The 15,101-nt window shown below is 36.8% G+C and overlaps 3 protein-coding genes across 4 annotated transcripts; 2 read left to right on the forward strand and 1 right to left on the reverse strand.

Moving 5' to 3' along the window:
• The first annotated feature begins 6,921 nt into the window (after positions 1–6,921).
• LOC119558102 (retinal homeobox protein Rx3) lies at positions 6,922–9,597 on the forward strand. The gene is made up of 2 exons (XM_037871315.1): positions 6,922–7,660; positions 8,567–9,597. Exons 1-2 carry the CDS (start codon positions 7,454–7,456, stop codon positions 9,137–9,139), a joined length of 780 nt encoding a protein of 259 aa, XP_037727243.1. The 5' UTR covers positions 6,922–7,453; the 3' UTR covers positions 9,140–9,597.
• Positions 9,598–11,267: 1,670 nt separating this feature from the next.
• Positions 11,268–12,630, reverse strand: LOC119558100 (N-glycosylase/DNA lyase). 2 transcript variants are annotated; one of them, XM_037871312.1, is made up of 4 exons: positions 12,352–12,630; positions 11,969–12,289; positions 11,421–11,907; positions 11,268–11,357 (listed from the first exon to the last, which is right to left on the reverse strand). In XM_037871312.1, exons 1-4 carry the CDS (start codon positions 12,471–12,473, stop codon positions 11,271–11,273), a joined length of 1,017 nt encoding a protein of 338 aa, XP_037727240.1. In that variant the 5' UTR covers positions 12,474–12,630; the 3' UTR covers positions 11,268–11,270. The 2 variants fall into 2 exon arrangements, with proteins under 2 accessions (XP_037727240.1, XP_037727241.1); XM_037871313.1 differs by lacking the exon at positions 12,352–12,630 and having other exon boundaries at positions 11,964–12,095.
• Positions 12,631–13,190: 560 nt separating this feature from the next.
• LOC119558101 (palmitoyl-protein thioesterase 1) lies at positions 13,191–15,067 on the forward strand. The gene is made up of 4 exons (XM_037871314.1): positions 13,191–13,752; positions 14,346–14,495; positions 14,590–14,716; positions 14,784–15,067. The coding sequence occupies exons 1-4, from the start codon at positions 13,226–13,228 to the stop codon at positions 14,904–14,906; spliced, it is 927 nt and encodes a 308-aa protein (XP_037727242.1). The 5' UTR covers positions 13,191–13,225; the 3' UTR covers positions 14,907–15,067.
• Positions 15,068–15,101: the final 34 nt, after the last annotated feature.

Below are 15,101 nucleotides of genomic sequence, written 5' to 3' on the forward strand. Positions count from 1 at the left end.
TATTTAATGCATATATAATTGCAAAAGTTAAAGGTGTTAGGTAGTGCTTATAAGCAGATATAAAGCCAAAACAATATTAATCGCCCTTCCAGCACCTCCTTTACTTACCGAAACAACTTATCCCGATGCAATTTCCTTTGTCATCAGTCTCTCAGTTTTTCCCTCGCATTTCCCCCGCTCTTTTCACTCCTCCGGAAAAGCCTTCACTTTTCCCAGCTGCAGCGGCATGTGGAAAATTAGCGCTCAATGTTAACATTTGCCCACATTGTTGCGTTGTGTTAATGCATTTTAATTTTCCTCAGCCTCAGATCCTGTGACATCCTACAGCCTGCCAGGATAGCTAACGTCCTGGTTAACATATGGCTTGTTCGGGTAATAGAATATGCAAATTTTACGGGACTGAAAATTTATTTTTGTTTGCTTAAAATGTTGTTTAGTTAATAACAACTAGCTGGCATTGAAAATAAAAATAGTCTCTAGTATATTTTGTTGAGCTTTCTTTATTTATTACCAGATATTTGTAGTTCTTTTAGTACTTACTTGTATTTTCAATGAATAAATAATATGATAATGGGTCATATTTACAAATCTTTTATCATTCTTTATTATTTTTTAGTAGCTCATCTTGATTTCGTCTTAACCGGGTTGGAATTTCCATTTCTTATGGACTTTTGCTACTGCTGCTGTTTTTTTTAATTACTTTTTTTTCCAACTCATTTTCTTTTGTGAAATGCAACCGGGCTCTGACTGATGCCGAGTCCTTGCTGGTTGAGTTGAGTTGAGTCGAGTCGAGTTCCCGGATACGGCGGTTTGTCGTCCTCCCCATCAACGTGGCTGTTGCTGTTGTTTTTGCTTGGCTGCATTTCCAGCATAAATTCAGTTTCATCATCCCGTTCCCCTACGAAGCGCACTGAGAGAAAATGATTAAGACAAAAATATTAGAAAATAATTTATAAATATTTTAGGACACTAAAATATATTTACACACAGAGAGATATATCGAAGAACATTGTTCTTGAATTGAGAACATTCATTCTTAAAAACCGTGAAAGTTGATTTTGGTATCAATGTTCTCAATATTAGAACGTAATGGTGAAAAGAGAAAATTTAAATTGAGGTTAGCTAACAACTTTAAAGTATATGTACACAACGGAAATACACTATTCAAAATAATGATGTGAATTTAGCTGTTTCTTTGGTTACTATTAAGCTACTATATTAATAATATATTAAGATGGTGCTATTTGATGTTTTGAGAGTAACTATTTTATTGGTCTAATTCTCAATTCGATGGATTGTTCTCATTTAACTCATTAGTTTTTTTGTGTGTAGCTTAATTTTGAATTCAAAAATAATAATGTTCGTTTACAATTTCCAAATAAATGACATTTCACCAATTTAAACAGAGTGGAGAGTTTCTCCATATTTATCTTATATAATTAGACGAAGTATATTTTTCAAAAACAATTCTAAGAAAAATAAGATTGACAGATTTTTTTTATAAGTCAAAAGAATTGTTTTAATATCCCCATTTTTTTAAATACAATTTTAAATTAAAATAATTTTATCTTAAGATATTTTTAAGTCCTTGTTTTTTTTAGAGTGCACCTCTCATCTCGTTTTGGCTCGTCTCCGCTGACAGACAGCTGTCATGGGCGCCTACTGAGCCCCCCCTCCGCCCACTGCACCACCCCCCACACCCCCTCATTTGGCCAGCCCCCTGGCAAAATGACATTGTGACTATGCAATTAGTATTATGAGAAATATTTTCTCATGTTGTTTTTAGCATTTTTTCCCCATTTTTGCAGCTGAGGTGCCTGGACCACGCCCCCCTTTTCGCCCCCGCCTGTAAAAAAAACATCACGGTGTGCTTTTGTGTGGCGCTGATTATAATTTTTGTGTTTTCCTTTTTTTTCACCCTTTCTCTGTCTCTCTGGCGTGCAAAAAATGTAATTAACTTAATGATTTTCATAAGCGAGTGCCAGGTGGACGAAGGGGGAGGGGAGGGGAGGGGCAGGGAGAGGGGGTGGTGCACTCATTATTGGGGCAATTAAAATGATTACAAAATGCAACAGAGAGAGGAATGAAAAAATATTAAATAAATAGCAGCGAGGGGGGCAGGGGGATTGTAGGACCTAGTTTTATGCGTAATATCCTTAAAGTATGAAACGAATATGGCATTTTCCTTTTTTTTTTTGGTACCCCCTCCCTTTGTTATCCCTTTGGTTTCGCACCAGGACATTTTCCCCTTCCATTCCCCAGCATATTTGGTCCTGCTATCCTTTTTGTTTCGGCTTTTTCCCTCGTCATTTTTTGTTTCGCTTGTTTTTTTTAGCCAGCATTGACAAATCATAATTAAAAATTCCAATTAACTAGCGTCTTTGGCGGCGAAGAAAACAACCACACAACAGCGGAAAACCTCCCAAAATTCTGTCGAAAACCACCCACTAACATCATCATTCCTTTCACCACAGGGAATTCCTCTTTATTCCCGCAAGCCACGCGAAACTTTATTGTTTATAATGGTTTTCTTTTTTTTTTTGTGCATTAAGAAGGTTGTTTGAATTGATGAATTTTGGGGTTTGGTATCCAGCTGTATCTGTGTCCTCCTTTTCACTGGCATAACTTTCAATTTACAACTTTCTAAAGGAGATACGAAAATATCAATATCTTAATTGTCTTGTCGCTGAAACCCGCTTAATAAAGATGCAGAGAGAGAATTATTCAAGAACATTTTTCTTAAATTGAGAACATTCGTTCTTTAAATGTTCTTAATATTAGAACGAAATGGTGAGAAGAGAAAAGTTAAATTGAGTTTATTTAACAACTTCTTGATAAGTATACACTACTGACTGGACTTATAGCTTATTTGTTGAGATATACAATGTAAATACCGCCAATTCAATTTGATTCGAGAAAAATAAAAATATTTTAAGCTTCAAAAATGTTGTAGTATTTTTAAGAACATTTTCAACTCTGATGAGAACGTCAAAATTTTCTCTGTGTGGAAAAATTGCAGAAAAAATGTTTTTGAGGGCATATATCCATATACTACAACTACAACTTAAATTTCTTTACAATTTTTTGAAGATAAAACGAAAATAGCAATTATTTAATTGTCTGGTCGTGGAAAACCACAATATAAGGATGGTCCAAATTGCAGGGAAAATGTTTTCGAGGGCGTACATCTACATTTGATTCTTGATTTTCTTGCTTTGCAGTATTTGCAAACTCAAGAAAAAATCGTTGTCCCATTTAAAATATTATATTTATTACTGTTTTGCAATTTGCAGATATTAAAAAACTTGAGGATAATTTTTATACATACTAAAATGGCCTAAATAGTAGCTTAATCTAATCCAAAAAGCTGAAATTAATTTAATAACGAAATATAAGAGATTTGTATAAGGTTTTGAACTTATAAAACTAGATTTTTTATTACTCGTTAGGAATGTAAAAATTCGGAATAATAAAAATACTGATATTTTACTTGAAGTGCAATGAAATTCAAATAGGAAATTATAATGTAATCAATCCCCTTTATTCATAATCTTTTAGAAATATGTATATAGTGATTTTTCATAAACGTATTAGATAAAAAGCAACCATAGTAAATAACTAATTTAATAAGTATGAAAAGAACGTTTATAAGGCACACGAATATTAAAAAATCCCAAATCCCTTCGAAAAAGAACTTTGTGAAAAAAGTGTTGCCTACTTTAGAGCGAACACCGAGCAGCCGCCATTTTGTTTCTGTTTTGGCGGCATATTAAATCAAAAAGCGGTAAATAAATGGAAGCAGCGGGGGGGAGGGAAAGAAAGAGTGGGCAGAAAGACAATGAGAGGCGGAAGAAGAGGAGCGCGCTAAAATAAATAATTAACAACGGCAGCAAAGGGCCAGAGCGAGAGGCAAGACAACAATGAACAGCGCGCTCACTCACTCTCGCACACATACGCAAACAGGAGCTTCCTCACACACACATGCAGAGTGAAAGACCAATCAGCGCGACAAAACAATGGACAAACACACACACACAAACAAGCAGGAAGAGGAAAAGTGAGAGAGAGAGAGAGAGAGAGAGGGAACAGTGGGTGGGAAAACTCCTCGCTCAGGTGGAAAGCGCGTTGCCTAATGAATTCCAACAACAACAGCAAAAAGGGGAAACGGGGAAACAGGAAACAACAACACGCGCATAACAGCCCAGCATCAAATTACAAAATTAAAAATGGCGCTGAGGGAATGCCAGGAAGAAAGTGAGAGAAAGGGAGAGAAAGGGAGAGAAATGGGTGAAACAACAGAACGCAGGGTATAAATAGACAGCTAATAAGTCTTTTAAGCCTGTGAAAAAGCACCGTTATACATTTTGCCAAAAACTAAGAAAATGTTTAAGAAAAGTATTAAGTAAGTATAAGTAACTCTTTGAAAACCGTTAATACATCTATAAAACCATATAAAACCTAACCAGAACTAACACAAATAATTAAAAAAAATATATATATAATAATAATTGGAACATTTTATGTTTTTAGACAACTTAGTTATACAAAACTATCTCTTAAACAAGAACACAAATAAAAAATGATTTTTAAAAAGGTATAAGAAATGTTGAAAATTCAGAAAACCATGTGTAAACTTCCAAATCATTGCCTTGAGTATAATAATACAAAAAAATGTATAATGTATAAAACTATTTCAAGAGTTTTTTGGAAAACATTAACATTAATTTGATTTTATTGAAAGTGGGTTCAAAACATACGTTATTTTCAATTCTAATTCAATTTCAATTTAAATGGTTCAAAAAATAGTTTTATAAAGCATATAGATAAATTATTAAAATTCAAATACAAGAAAAAAAATTTTTTTTTAAATAAGAAACTTAAAATAAGTTCTTCAACACTTTAAAAACTTATTTGTCATATTGACAAAGATAAATAAATATATCATAAAATTTAATTCCTCAAAAAAAACATACTGCATAATTACCAAAAGGCGAAAAAAACGATTTGAAAATGATAAACACGGCCGAAAACAATGAAACATTTCTGTGAGAATTTCGCTTAATTTGAAAGAGCCTGTCAACGTCACGCTGTCAGTTGTTTTCAGCTCGTTATCCTCGTTATCCTGGTCAACCCTCACACACACACACACACACCCGCACGCAGACGAGCACTCTCACACACACACAGCGAAGCAGCCACCAACACAGGGACAGCTGGTCTCGCTTATGATTGGCTTGTGTGCAAAAGGAAGCAAATGAAATAAAAGGCGGCACACAAAAGCGCCGGCAGGTGGCGCAACAGGGGGCGGTGGAGTGCCACGCCTATTCTTCATAAATAATAAATAAATATAATTTCCAGCGCAAGCGCAGCGCAAAAAAAGCGAAACAAAAACAAAACACAATGCCAGGCAAATGAGAAAATTACATCCCTTCATTTGTTTAACACACACACACTCACACAGAGGGGGGCTTGAAGAAGAAGAAGAGACAGTCATTGTTTTCCCCTCTCTTCTGCATCTTCATCTTCATCATCAGCTGTGGTGGCAACCTCATTTTCTTATGCGCCCTTTGTGCTCTTTCTCCTTTTCCCCCACTCTGCCTTCGTCCTTGCTCCCCCCCCACCCCCTGCGCGTGTGTGTGTGTGTGTGTGCGCGGGGTGTTGCCTTATTGTCATTGTTCCTCTGCCGCAGTCGGCGTCGCTGCCAACGCCGCTGTCGGCAGCATTAAGTGATTTGAATTTTATTATTTACAGGTACATTTTCATATACGAAACAATGCAGACGACGTCGGCACAGTGGGACAAAATCCTTAAAAACCGAATTTAGGTTTAGGTTCAAAGCAGTTAGTAAAAAATAATTAAAAAGGGGAATTATAAAGTACTAAGGTAAGGAAGCAATATGGAAAGGGATTGAGAGAAAAATATAAACTAAAGAAAAATAGTAGGGCAATTACGGAAAATTGAAAATAAAATGATATAAAATATAATAATATATAAGCAATAGTAATAATAATAATATAATATAAAATATATAAAATTATATAAAATTTATTTATTAAAAAAGAAGGGGCGCTGGAAGTTAAAGTCCTTCGGCCCGATGATATAAAATAAAATATAAAATTGTTTATAAAAATATTCAATATTTATTTTGGAACCAAACAAATATGCATTACTTGAAGAGAAGAAATTTTTTTGTATTGAGGAAAATTAATATTAATATGTTCTTTTATGGTAAAGCATTGGTCTTAACCTATGATATGCTTTAAAAACAACGATTAATCTGATAGTAAGTTCCAATTAAATATTTCAAAATTTATGATTCCACATATTTATTTATTTATATTTTTTTCTAGTTCTAGCCCACTGTTGGCGAAACAACAACGCTTATGAGGTTTTTGTGCTTGTGCCGTAATTTAACGAAGTCAAAACGAGAAGACAATAAACAACAACAACCACCCGGGGAGAGAGGAGAGCCGAGGGAGAAAGCTTTGGCTGTGGCAAATGAGAGAGCGAGATTAACAATCCGAGGCTGCGCAGCGTGGCCAAGGAGAGAGGGAGATGGCCATAGCCAGAGCTAGAGGGAGAGAAAACAAGAGAGCAGGACACAATTAAGTTTAGGAAATAAAAATAAATAACTATATTATAATATATACACAATATATTTTGAAATATTTAGCAAAAAATGTATTTATTTATTTTTTTAATTTAAGTTTAAATACTTTTCAAAGCAACAAGTAAGCAAGTAAAAATACAATTAGCTGGTTTTCGAACTGTGCGTGTGTGTGAGTAGTTCCTTAATTATAAGGCGAGTCGCAGGCGCACCCTCACACACACACCAAGGCACATGCACGTATATATTAGCCGAGTCCTTTGGCAGCTGCATAAAAGCCGCAGGATGCTGCCTGCATTTCCACAGTCGCTGGCCAAACGCTCAGCGAAAAACAGCTCTTCGAAAAATAAGAACTATAACAAATAAATTTGCCTAGCAAACAATTTTTTTTTTTGTGGCGCCAACTGGCGGGGATTTGAAAAATCAACTTTCAGAAAACATTTTTTTCGTGTGTCGTGAGTGAAAAACTTTGAAAAGCAATCATTATTAAAAAAACCTTGTTACAAAATAAAATATATCAACAAAACTGAAACAGCCAAATCAAAAACACTATTCTTTCAGTAATTAAAAAAAAATGAAATATATTTTAACAATTGTCAACATTAAAACATGTTTTTTTAAGTGCAAAAATATCATAAAGCATCTATAAATATATAAAAAATGTATAAATGATTTTTTTTAACACTTACAAATTGAAGAAACTACAGATAAACAATATCTAGTAAATATTCCGAAAAGATCTGAAACAGCTCGAGAAAATAAAAAACACATACGAACACTTTAGGCCTAAGTTATAAACCTAAAAAAAACAAGGAACCGAACTTTCTCCATAAATAACCCATCACAATGGCTGGTCCGTTTATATCGCCGCTGCCCGGCGATCTGCTCACGGAGTATATGTTCGGCCGGAGGCGACAGCGCCGGAACCGGACGACCTTCACGCCGCAGCAGCTCCAGGAACTGGAGGCCCTGTTCCAGAAGACCCACTATCCAGACGTGTTCCTGCGCGAGGAGGTCGCCCTGCGGATCAGCCTCAGCGAGGCACGCGTCCAGGTGAATCCCCCCTGAAGAGCAGGCAAAGTATCCAGCCAGTTGATCCCGAGCCCATCGAGATCAAAAATAGTAGCATGCTTTTTCGGGACTCTATTAATCTGATACTTTGTGAAACTCAATTTGATTTTAATTATTTTATTCAGTTGACTGTGGAAACTTTTCATTTTATTTTGCTACAGGTATAGATCTATAATATTATATAATTCGATTTCAATATTTTTTTAATTTGAAGTTTTTGTATCTGCTGTTAAATTGCTTAAATAGTTTATTTTCGCTGAACAAGATTTTAAGTTTTGTCAGGTTATTATAATCTTTTAATTAGATTCCTTTATATTCAATGGCTTAAAAATAGTTGACTTATGATATTTCGACAATTATTAAATTAAAAAATATGTATTTTTTTTATTTTAGTTAAGAATTATGGATAATATGTTTCAAAATATTAATTGGCTTTGTATTATAATACATTTTTTAAAGAAGTTTTGTTAACGATGATATCTGAAGGCTTACAAAACTAAAAAGCATGTATGACAGCCTCGTAAAAAATTTATTTTTAGAACAGTTTGTATTTTTTTAAATTAAGTTACGTTCAATGTAATGGGCTAAAAAATAAAATGGGTTTTTTTTAAAAGGATATAATTGCAAAATGTGAAGCCTTACAAAATTAAAATAGCATGTATGAAAACCGCGTAAAAAATTTATTTTTAAAACAGTTTGTATTTTTTTAAATTAAGTTACGTTCAATGTAATGGGTTAAAATATAAATATATTTTATTTTTAAGGATATTATAGCAAAATGTGAATTTTTAAAGTAAAAGTTAAATGCACAAATATTTTTAAAACTGATAGAATTACAACAAAAATACTTTAAGTAACAATAAAATTTGTGTATTCCCTTTCCTATAGGTGTGGTTCCAGAACCGGCGTGCCAAGTGGCGCAAGCAGGCGCGCCTGCAGCTGCTCCAGGACGCCTGGCGGATGCGGTGCCTCAGCCTGGGCACGCCCCCTGTTATGGGGGGATCCGCTCCCGGCGCTCCATCGCGACCGGCCAGCCAGACGCCCGAGAATCTCTCCTCCGCCGGCAAGGACTCCGATCTGGGGGAGGTGGGCAATGGACCCACATCCGCCAGCTTCACCATGATGCATCCGGCATTCCAGCAACAGCAACAGCAGCAGCAGCAACAACAGCAGCAGCAGCAGCAGCAGCAGGGACACCAGCAGCAGGCCCAGGATCAGGAGAAGCTATCGAAGACCTACACGGAACTGAAGCTCTACAAGGCGCCCACGCACGGCATGGAGCTGGGCGGGATGAGCGCCCTCTCCGGACACTCCGATGAGGGATCCGACGGCTCCGATTCCGAGGAGATCGACCTCACCTCCGGCGCCTGTATCGATTTCTCGCAGAGCAGCAAGCTCCAGCAACAACAGCAGAGCACCCAGGGCTCTGGGGGATCAGCGGAGGCGAATGGCGTCCTTTAGACAAGGATTAAGGATAAGGATACAGTTTCGGACCGAGGAACGGATACCGATACAGAAGCGGATAAAGATACAGCTACTCACACTCGTACAGTGCTCACTCGCTAAAGTATATTTTTCATATTTCCACGATCCATTTAAATTGCCCCTATATGAAATATTATTCAAGAACCTTTACCTAGAACATGTAACCCAAAATTGGTTCATCATTTATTCTTTGATTTCCTCTTTATATACTCTACTAACCTGTTTCCTTATGTTATATAACCGATCAAGTAAAATTGTGATGTTTTCCAACTTAATAATTTTAATTAACTAAAAAAGAGAATACCATTTTCACTATATTTCGGGGATTGCATCCCCCTCAATCCGTATTTCATAGTTTACATTTCGAGCGAACATTGTACACAAAAAAATGGCGGTGTATATAAAGGACATTTAATGTGCATTTTATTTAATCATTTACATCTGTATAAGGATTTTTGTTTAGCAATAAAGAAAATGTAAGATGACTAACGAGTCTTTGCTTTTTTAAGAAATATAGAAAAAGTAAAATACTTATAGATACGATTTTAAAATATTTAGTATCGGCCACAATCGTACGAAAAATACCAGTATTTTCATCGTTGTTCGAGAAAAAATCTAACGTATTGGCCGAAACAATGGACCTTGCCGACTTCGTAATAAAATTTTGACAGATTATTACCATAAACCAAGATCCAGATTTTTCACCCAACAAATTCATTCATAAAAAAAAAGGTTCAAATATAAAATGCCACACCTTGTCGAATTCGTAATAAAAATCCCAATCGATTGGCATTGAAACCTGGAAACTGCAATTTTTGATCGCTTTTTGTAAAAAATTGTTCTTCGACCCAAAAAAAATAGGTATTTTGGCAATCGTTTTCCGAAATATAGTCGGAATAGGGACTGCCATACCTCGTTGAGCTCGTAATTAAATTCCCAATCGATTGGCATTCAAGTCTGGTAACATTAATTTTTGATCGATTTTCGCAAAAATAGACGATGTTACCCCTTATGAAAAATGTGAAATTTGGTCAAAAAATAAATTTCCCGGAGTGTGATAGGGATCGGAAGCCTAGGTTGTTGGCTGCTCAAAACAGTAAGTCTTTCAGCTGTGCGCCTCGTTTTGACCAAGTTACGACTGAAAAGCCGCAAGAAATAATGGCATTTTGGTTTAAAATCCATCTACCTCTTTTTTGACCCAAAAAACTAGGTTTTTGGCAATAATTTTGCGAAATAAAGTCGGAATCGGGAATGTCATACCTCGTTGAGCTCGTAAAAAAATTGCCAATCGATTGGCATTCAAATCCGGAAACTTTAATTTTTGGCCGATTTTCGCAAAAATAGACGATGTTACCCCTTATGAAAAATGTGAAATTTGGTCAAAAAATAAATTTCCCGGAGTGTGATGGGGATCGGAAGCCTCGGTTGTTAGCTGCTCAAAACAGTAAGTCTTTCAGCTGTGCGCCTCGTTTTGACAAAGATACGACTGAAAAACTGCAAAAAATAATGGTATTTTTGACTGAAATTGTTCCACCTATTTTTTGACTCAAACTAACTTGGAATTTTGACAATAATTTTGCGAAATAAGGTCAGAATTGGGAATGTCATACCTCGTTGAGCTCGTATTTAAAATCCCAATCGATTGGCATTCAAACCCGGAAACTTTAATTTTTGACCGATTTTTGCAAAAATAGACGATGTTTCCCCTTATGAAAAATGTAAAATGTAGTCAAAAAATAAATTTCCCGGAATGTGATTGGGATCGGAAGCCTAGGTTGTTAGCTGCTCAAAACAGTAAGTCTTTCAGCTGTGCGCCTCGTTTTGACCAAGTTACGACTGAAAAGCTGCAAAAAATAATGGTATTTTTGTCTGAAATCCTACTACCTATTTTTTTACCCAAACAAACTAGGTTTTTTCTCAATCATTTTGCGAAATATAGTCGGAATCGGGAATGTCATACCTCGTTGTGCTCGTATTTAAATTCCCAATCGATTGGCATTCAAACCTGGAAAAATTATTTTTTGACCCAATTTCGCATACAAACATAATCTAACCCCTTATGAAAAATGTGAAAATTGTTGAAAGTTCAATTAAATACAAATTATTATTATTTTTTAAGCCTTTTATTAGATTTCTTTTTAGAATCATCTGTGGATGTGTCTTGAAATTGTCCCAAATCAGCAGAGAAAAGAATCTGTAAAAATGATGTGATAAGGAACCCATGTACAACCACAAATTCTAGTTTAGGTGTACTTACGGCTTGAGCCCAACCGGCATATTTTCCGTGTAAGTTTTGAAAGTGATTCGAAACCTCCTCATATATCTTTTTGGATACGTTCTTTTGGCCGGCTAGATGTGGCAGGTAGTATTTCTGGGCAATTCTGTAGATGTGTATGTCAACGGGCACGGACTCCAAATGGCCCATTGACATCAGGCAGATGCAATCGGCCACTTTGTATCCGATTCCGGGAAGCTGGGTCAATTCTTCGCGCGCCTTCTCGAACGGCAAACACTTCAGTCTGATAAACCAACCTTGTCCACCCTTTTTCTGGATCTCTTGCAAAGTTTGTGCTATAAACTTGGCCCGGTAACCGAATTTAGCAGCCCTTAATTGGGCATTTAGATCGTCGCATGATATGTCTTGGAATCTATTCAATGTGGGAAATGTAAACTCATCGGAACCGTTAAAATGGCCAATCTTGGTGCCGAAAGTTCCACAGAACCATTGGATCATAGAAGATATCCTAAAAGTAAAAAAGGTGTAATGAGTGAAGGGAAAGGGATAGAAAACTGGACCTACTTTACCGCTTGATGTTATTGTTTTGACTGCAGAGAAAGCTGAAAATGTTCTCGAAAGGCTCCTGAGAAAGTACGCGAACAGGCTTACTTAGGAACTTTACAAAGTTCTCATCTCTGTTTAACCAATCGCTTTGGTTAAGTTTCAAATCGAAATCAGCCCGGAGATAGTCCGATATTAAGGATGTGTGGTCCACAGGGATTGTTATTGAGGGAGTGCTTCCGTAGGCCTCGTAAGTTATGCAGGACTCTTCCTGCTCGAGAACCCAGTAAGTGTTGAAAACGACTCCGGAATATTTCGTTCTCTTGCCATCACAAATGGATCGCCAACTGAAAGATAATGTTTTTGTTGTTTAGATATTTGTATTAATATTTTTTTGTAGGCTACACACCGAAAACTTTGTCCTCCAAGCAAAGTACGTTCCAAATCACACTCCTTGAGGGATAGACTTATTTTCCCACGCTGTTGCAAAGTAGCTTTCATGATGTGATTTAAACAGGGCGCTCCTTTCATTAAGTACAAATACAAGTTAACCCTTGACTAATTTAAGGTACATATAGATTAAGTCGGGTTCTTAAGTTTAATTTGTTAACATGGCTGTTGGAATACTTTATTTACGATGAAATTAACCAAAAGTGAAACATTCACGAGATAAAATGTGCACTATTTATCAGCTGTTAGGCATTTGTTTACCAGTGGGGGTATTCCTCCAAGGCTGTTGAGTTGCTGCCTTTGGCCAGTGTTGGAAAATGTGTTAAGTGTTAAATGCAAATATTTATTTATATATTATTTATTTAAATATTATATATTATTTATTTATTTAAAGCTTAAAGTTTAAACTATAGGTTAACCAGATTAAGAGCTCTAATTAAACTTTTATTTATTACTATTTATTTATTTTTATTTAAATGCAATTGTTAAACAATATGGTTATGTGAAAGACAGATTCAAAAACTTATCTGAGCAGTCTAAAGAAATCACCTCCATTGAGTTGTTATATACTCCATTAATTTATTGATATAAAGCTAGCTTAAAGTTTAAAACTAAGAGCTAGCTTTTAAATACGGTTTTTATAAATACATTTAACATTTGATTATAAATGGGAAATATGGTTTATGCAAGTACCCATGCCCGAGGTGAACCTAGCTATTTTATTGCGCATCACTGGCGCAGTCAAGTGCAGTAGGGGGAATACCCTTAGTATGAGTATATTGTCTTTTCTATCGATAGCCCCTTTGACTTAGAATGTCATATCTGCCAGAATAATGGGCTGCAAAACTAACACGCTGATCGTGCTGTTGATCGTGCTCCTGATCGTGGTCTACAAGTGGTGGCAGCCCACGGCCGGCGGCACCAATCCGGATGTCCTGCCCGTGGTCCTGTGGCACGGCATGGGCGACACCTGCTGCGTGCCCTTCAGCCTGGGCGCCATCATGAGCCTCATCGTCGAGCAGACGAAGGGCGGCTATGTGCGGTCTTTGGAGATTGGCGGCAATCCGATCTTGGACTGGGAGAGCGGCTTCTTCATCCATCCCGACAAGCAGGTGGATTGGGTATGCAAGCAGTTGCTGCAGGACGAGCGGCTGGCCAAGGGCTACAATGCCATTGGCTTCTCGCAGGGCGGCCAATTCCTGCGGGCGGTGGCCCAGCGATGCCCACAGCCGCCAATGAGGACCCTCATCAGCTTGGGCGGCCAGCACCAGGGCATCTTCGGGCTGCCCATGTGCCCCACCCTCAGCCAGAAGTCCTGTGACTACATCAGCCGGCTCCTTAACAGTGCCGCCTACTCGGAGTGAGTACTGGTACTGGTACTGGAGTACCCAAACAGGATTTGATCCGAAATCATACCAATGAAAAGAGATGCGGTAACCATTGCCAACTTATTATATCATATTGCTGATTTTTTTTAGCTGGTTTCTTTGTATTATCTTTAAAAGCCTCTACTTCTGGAAACATATTTTAGGGTATTCCCCTTTTTCTTTTGCATTTTTTCCCAAAAACGAGTATATCAATACTATATATTATATAGTATGTCGAATAAAGAAGATTGCTGGTCTGATAATAGCAAGTCAGAGGGTCTTCCGGTTCAGATTCTGCATTCGATCCTAACTTGTCATATCAAATAAGCATTTCAGTTTCTTTGTTCATTTTAAATTATCTTTAAAAACAGTAATTTCTAAAGAAATTTTCTGACTGTTCTTAAAAACGAGTAAGAACAAGTAAACAGCACGATCAGCGGAAAAGTTTGTAACGCTAAACTTAAAAAATAGCTTCGTTCAGCCCCTTTTTAGGGATTTGTTTGTATAGCGCGGTGTTTATGTACCCCGATATTCCACGAATTGTCTCCATCTCTTTCTAAACGATGGGTTATATTCCTGCTTATAGGGAGGCCCAACATAACTTAGTGCAGGCCACCTACTGGCACGATCCGATCATGGAGAACCACTACCGCCTGGGCAGCACATTCCTGGCCAACATTAACAACGAGCTGTACCTCAACACCTATTACGTAGAGAACCTCCAGAAGCTAAAGAAGTAAGTCTGGAAAGTACTAGAGCACATACTTCATATAACTTGGAATAATCCAGGAATATTCTCTATCAAATAATTTAAAAACCTATCCTTACAGATTCGTGATGGTTATGTTCCTGAACGATACGATTGTCCAGCCGAAGGAGTCCCAGTGGTTCCAATTCTACACCAGCGGTCAGGACAGAATCATCCAGCCTTTCAATGAGAGCAAAGCCTATCAAGATGTTCGTATATTCATGATCATAATCCCTTTTCGGTCTTAATATATTATATTCTTTGCTCCTCCCCCAGTTGCATTTGGATAAGATGGAAAGCGAGGGAAAACTGGTCTTCCTCGGCATTGAAGGTGATCACTTGGCCATATCCAAAGAGTGGTTTATCAAGAACATAGTGCCTCTTCTACTCGAAAAATGAAATACCATAAAATTTCAAACCGAAACGTGATAAAAAAAAAAGGAGATATTTTACCCATGATTAAAGGAGAGTGCTCCAGATTTAAACTATGTTTTGATACCATATATACTTTTATACATGTTTAATTAGATATTTAATAAATTCAGTTGGGACATACAAAATGTGTTGGTTTGCTTTTATCGCTTATCGTTTTCA

This window comes from Drosophila subpulchrella, chromosome X, assembly GCF_014743375.2.
Source record: "Drosophila subpulchrella strain 33 F10 #4 breed RU33 chromosome X, RU_Dsub_v1.1 Primary Assembly, whole genome shotgun sequence".
Taxonomy (NCBI): domain Eukaryota; kingdom Metazoa; phylum Arthropoda; class Insecta; order Diptera; family Drosophilidae; genus Drosophila; species Drosophila subpulchrella.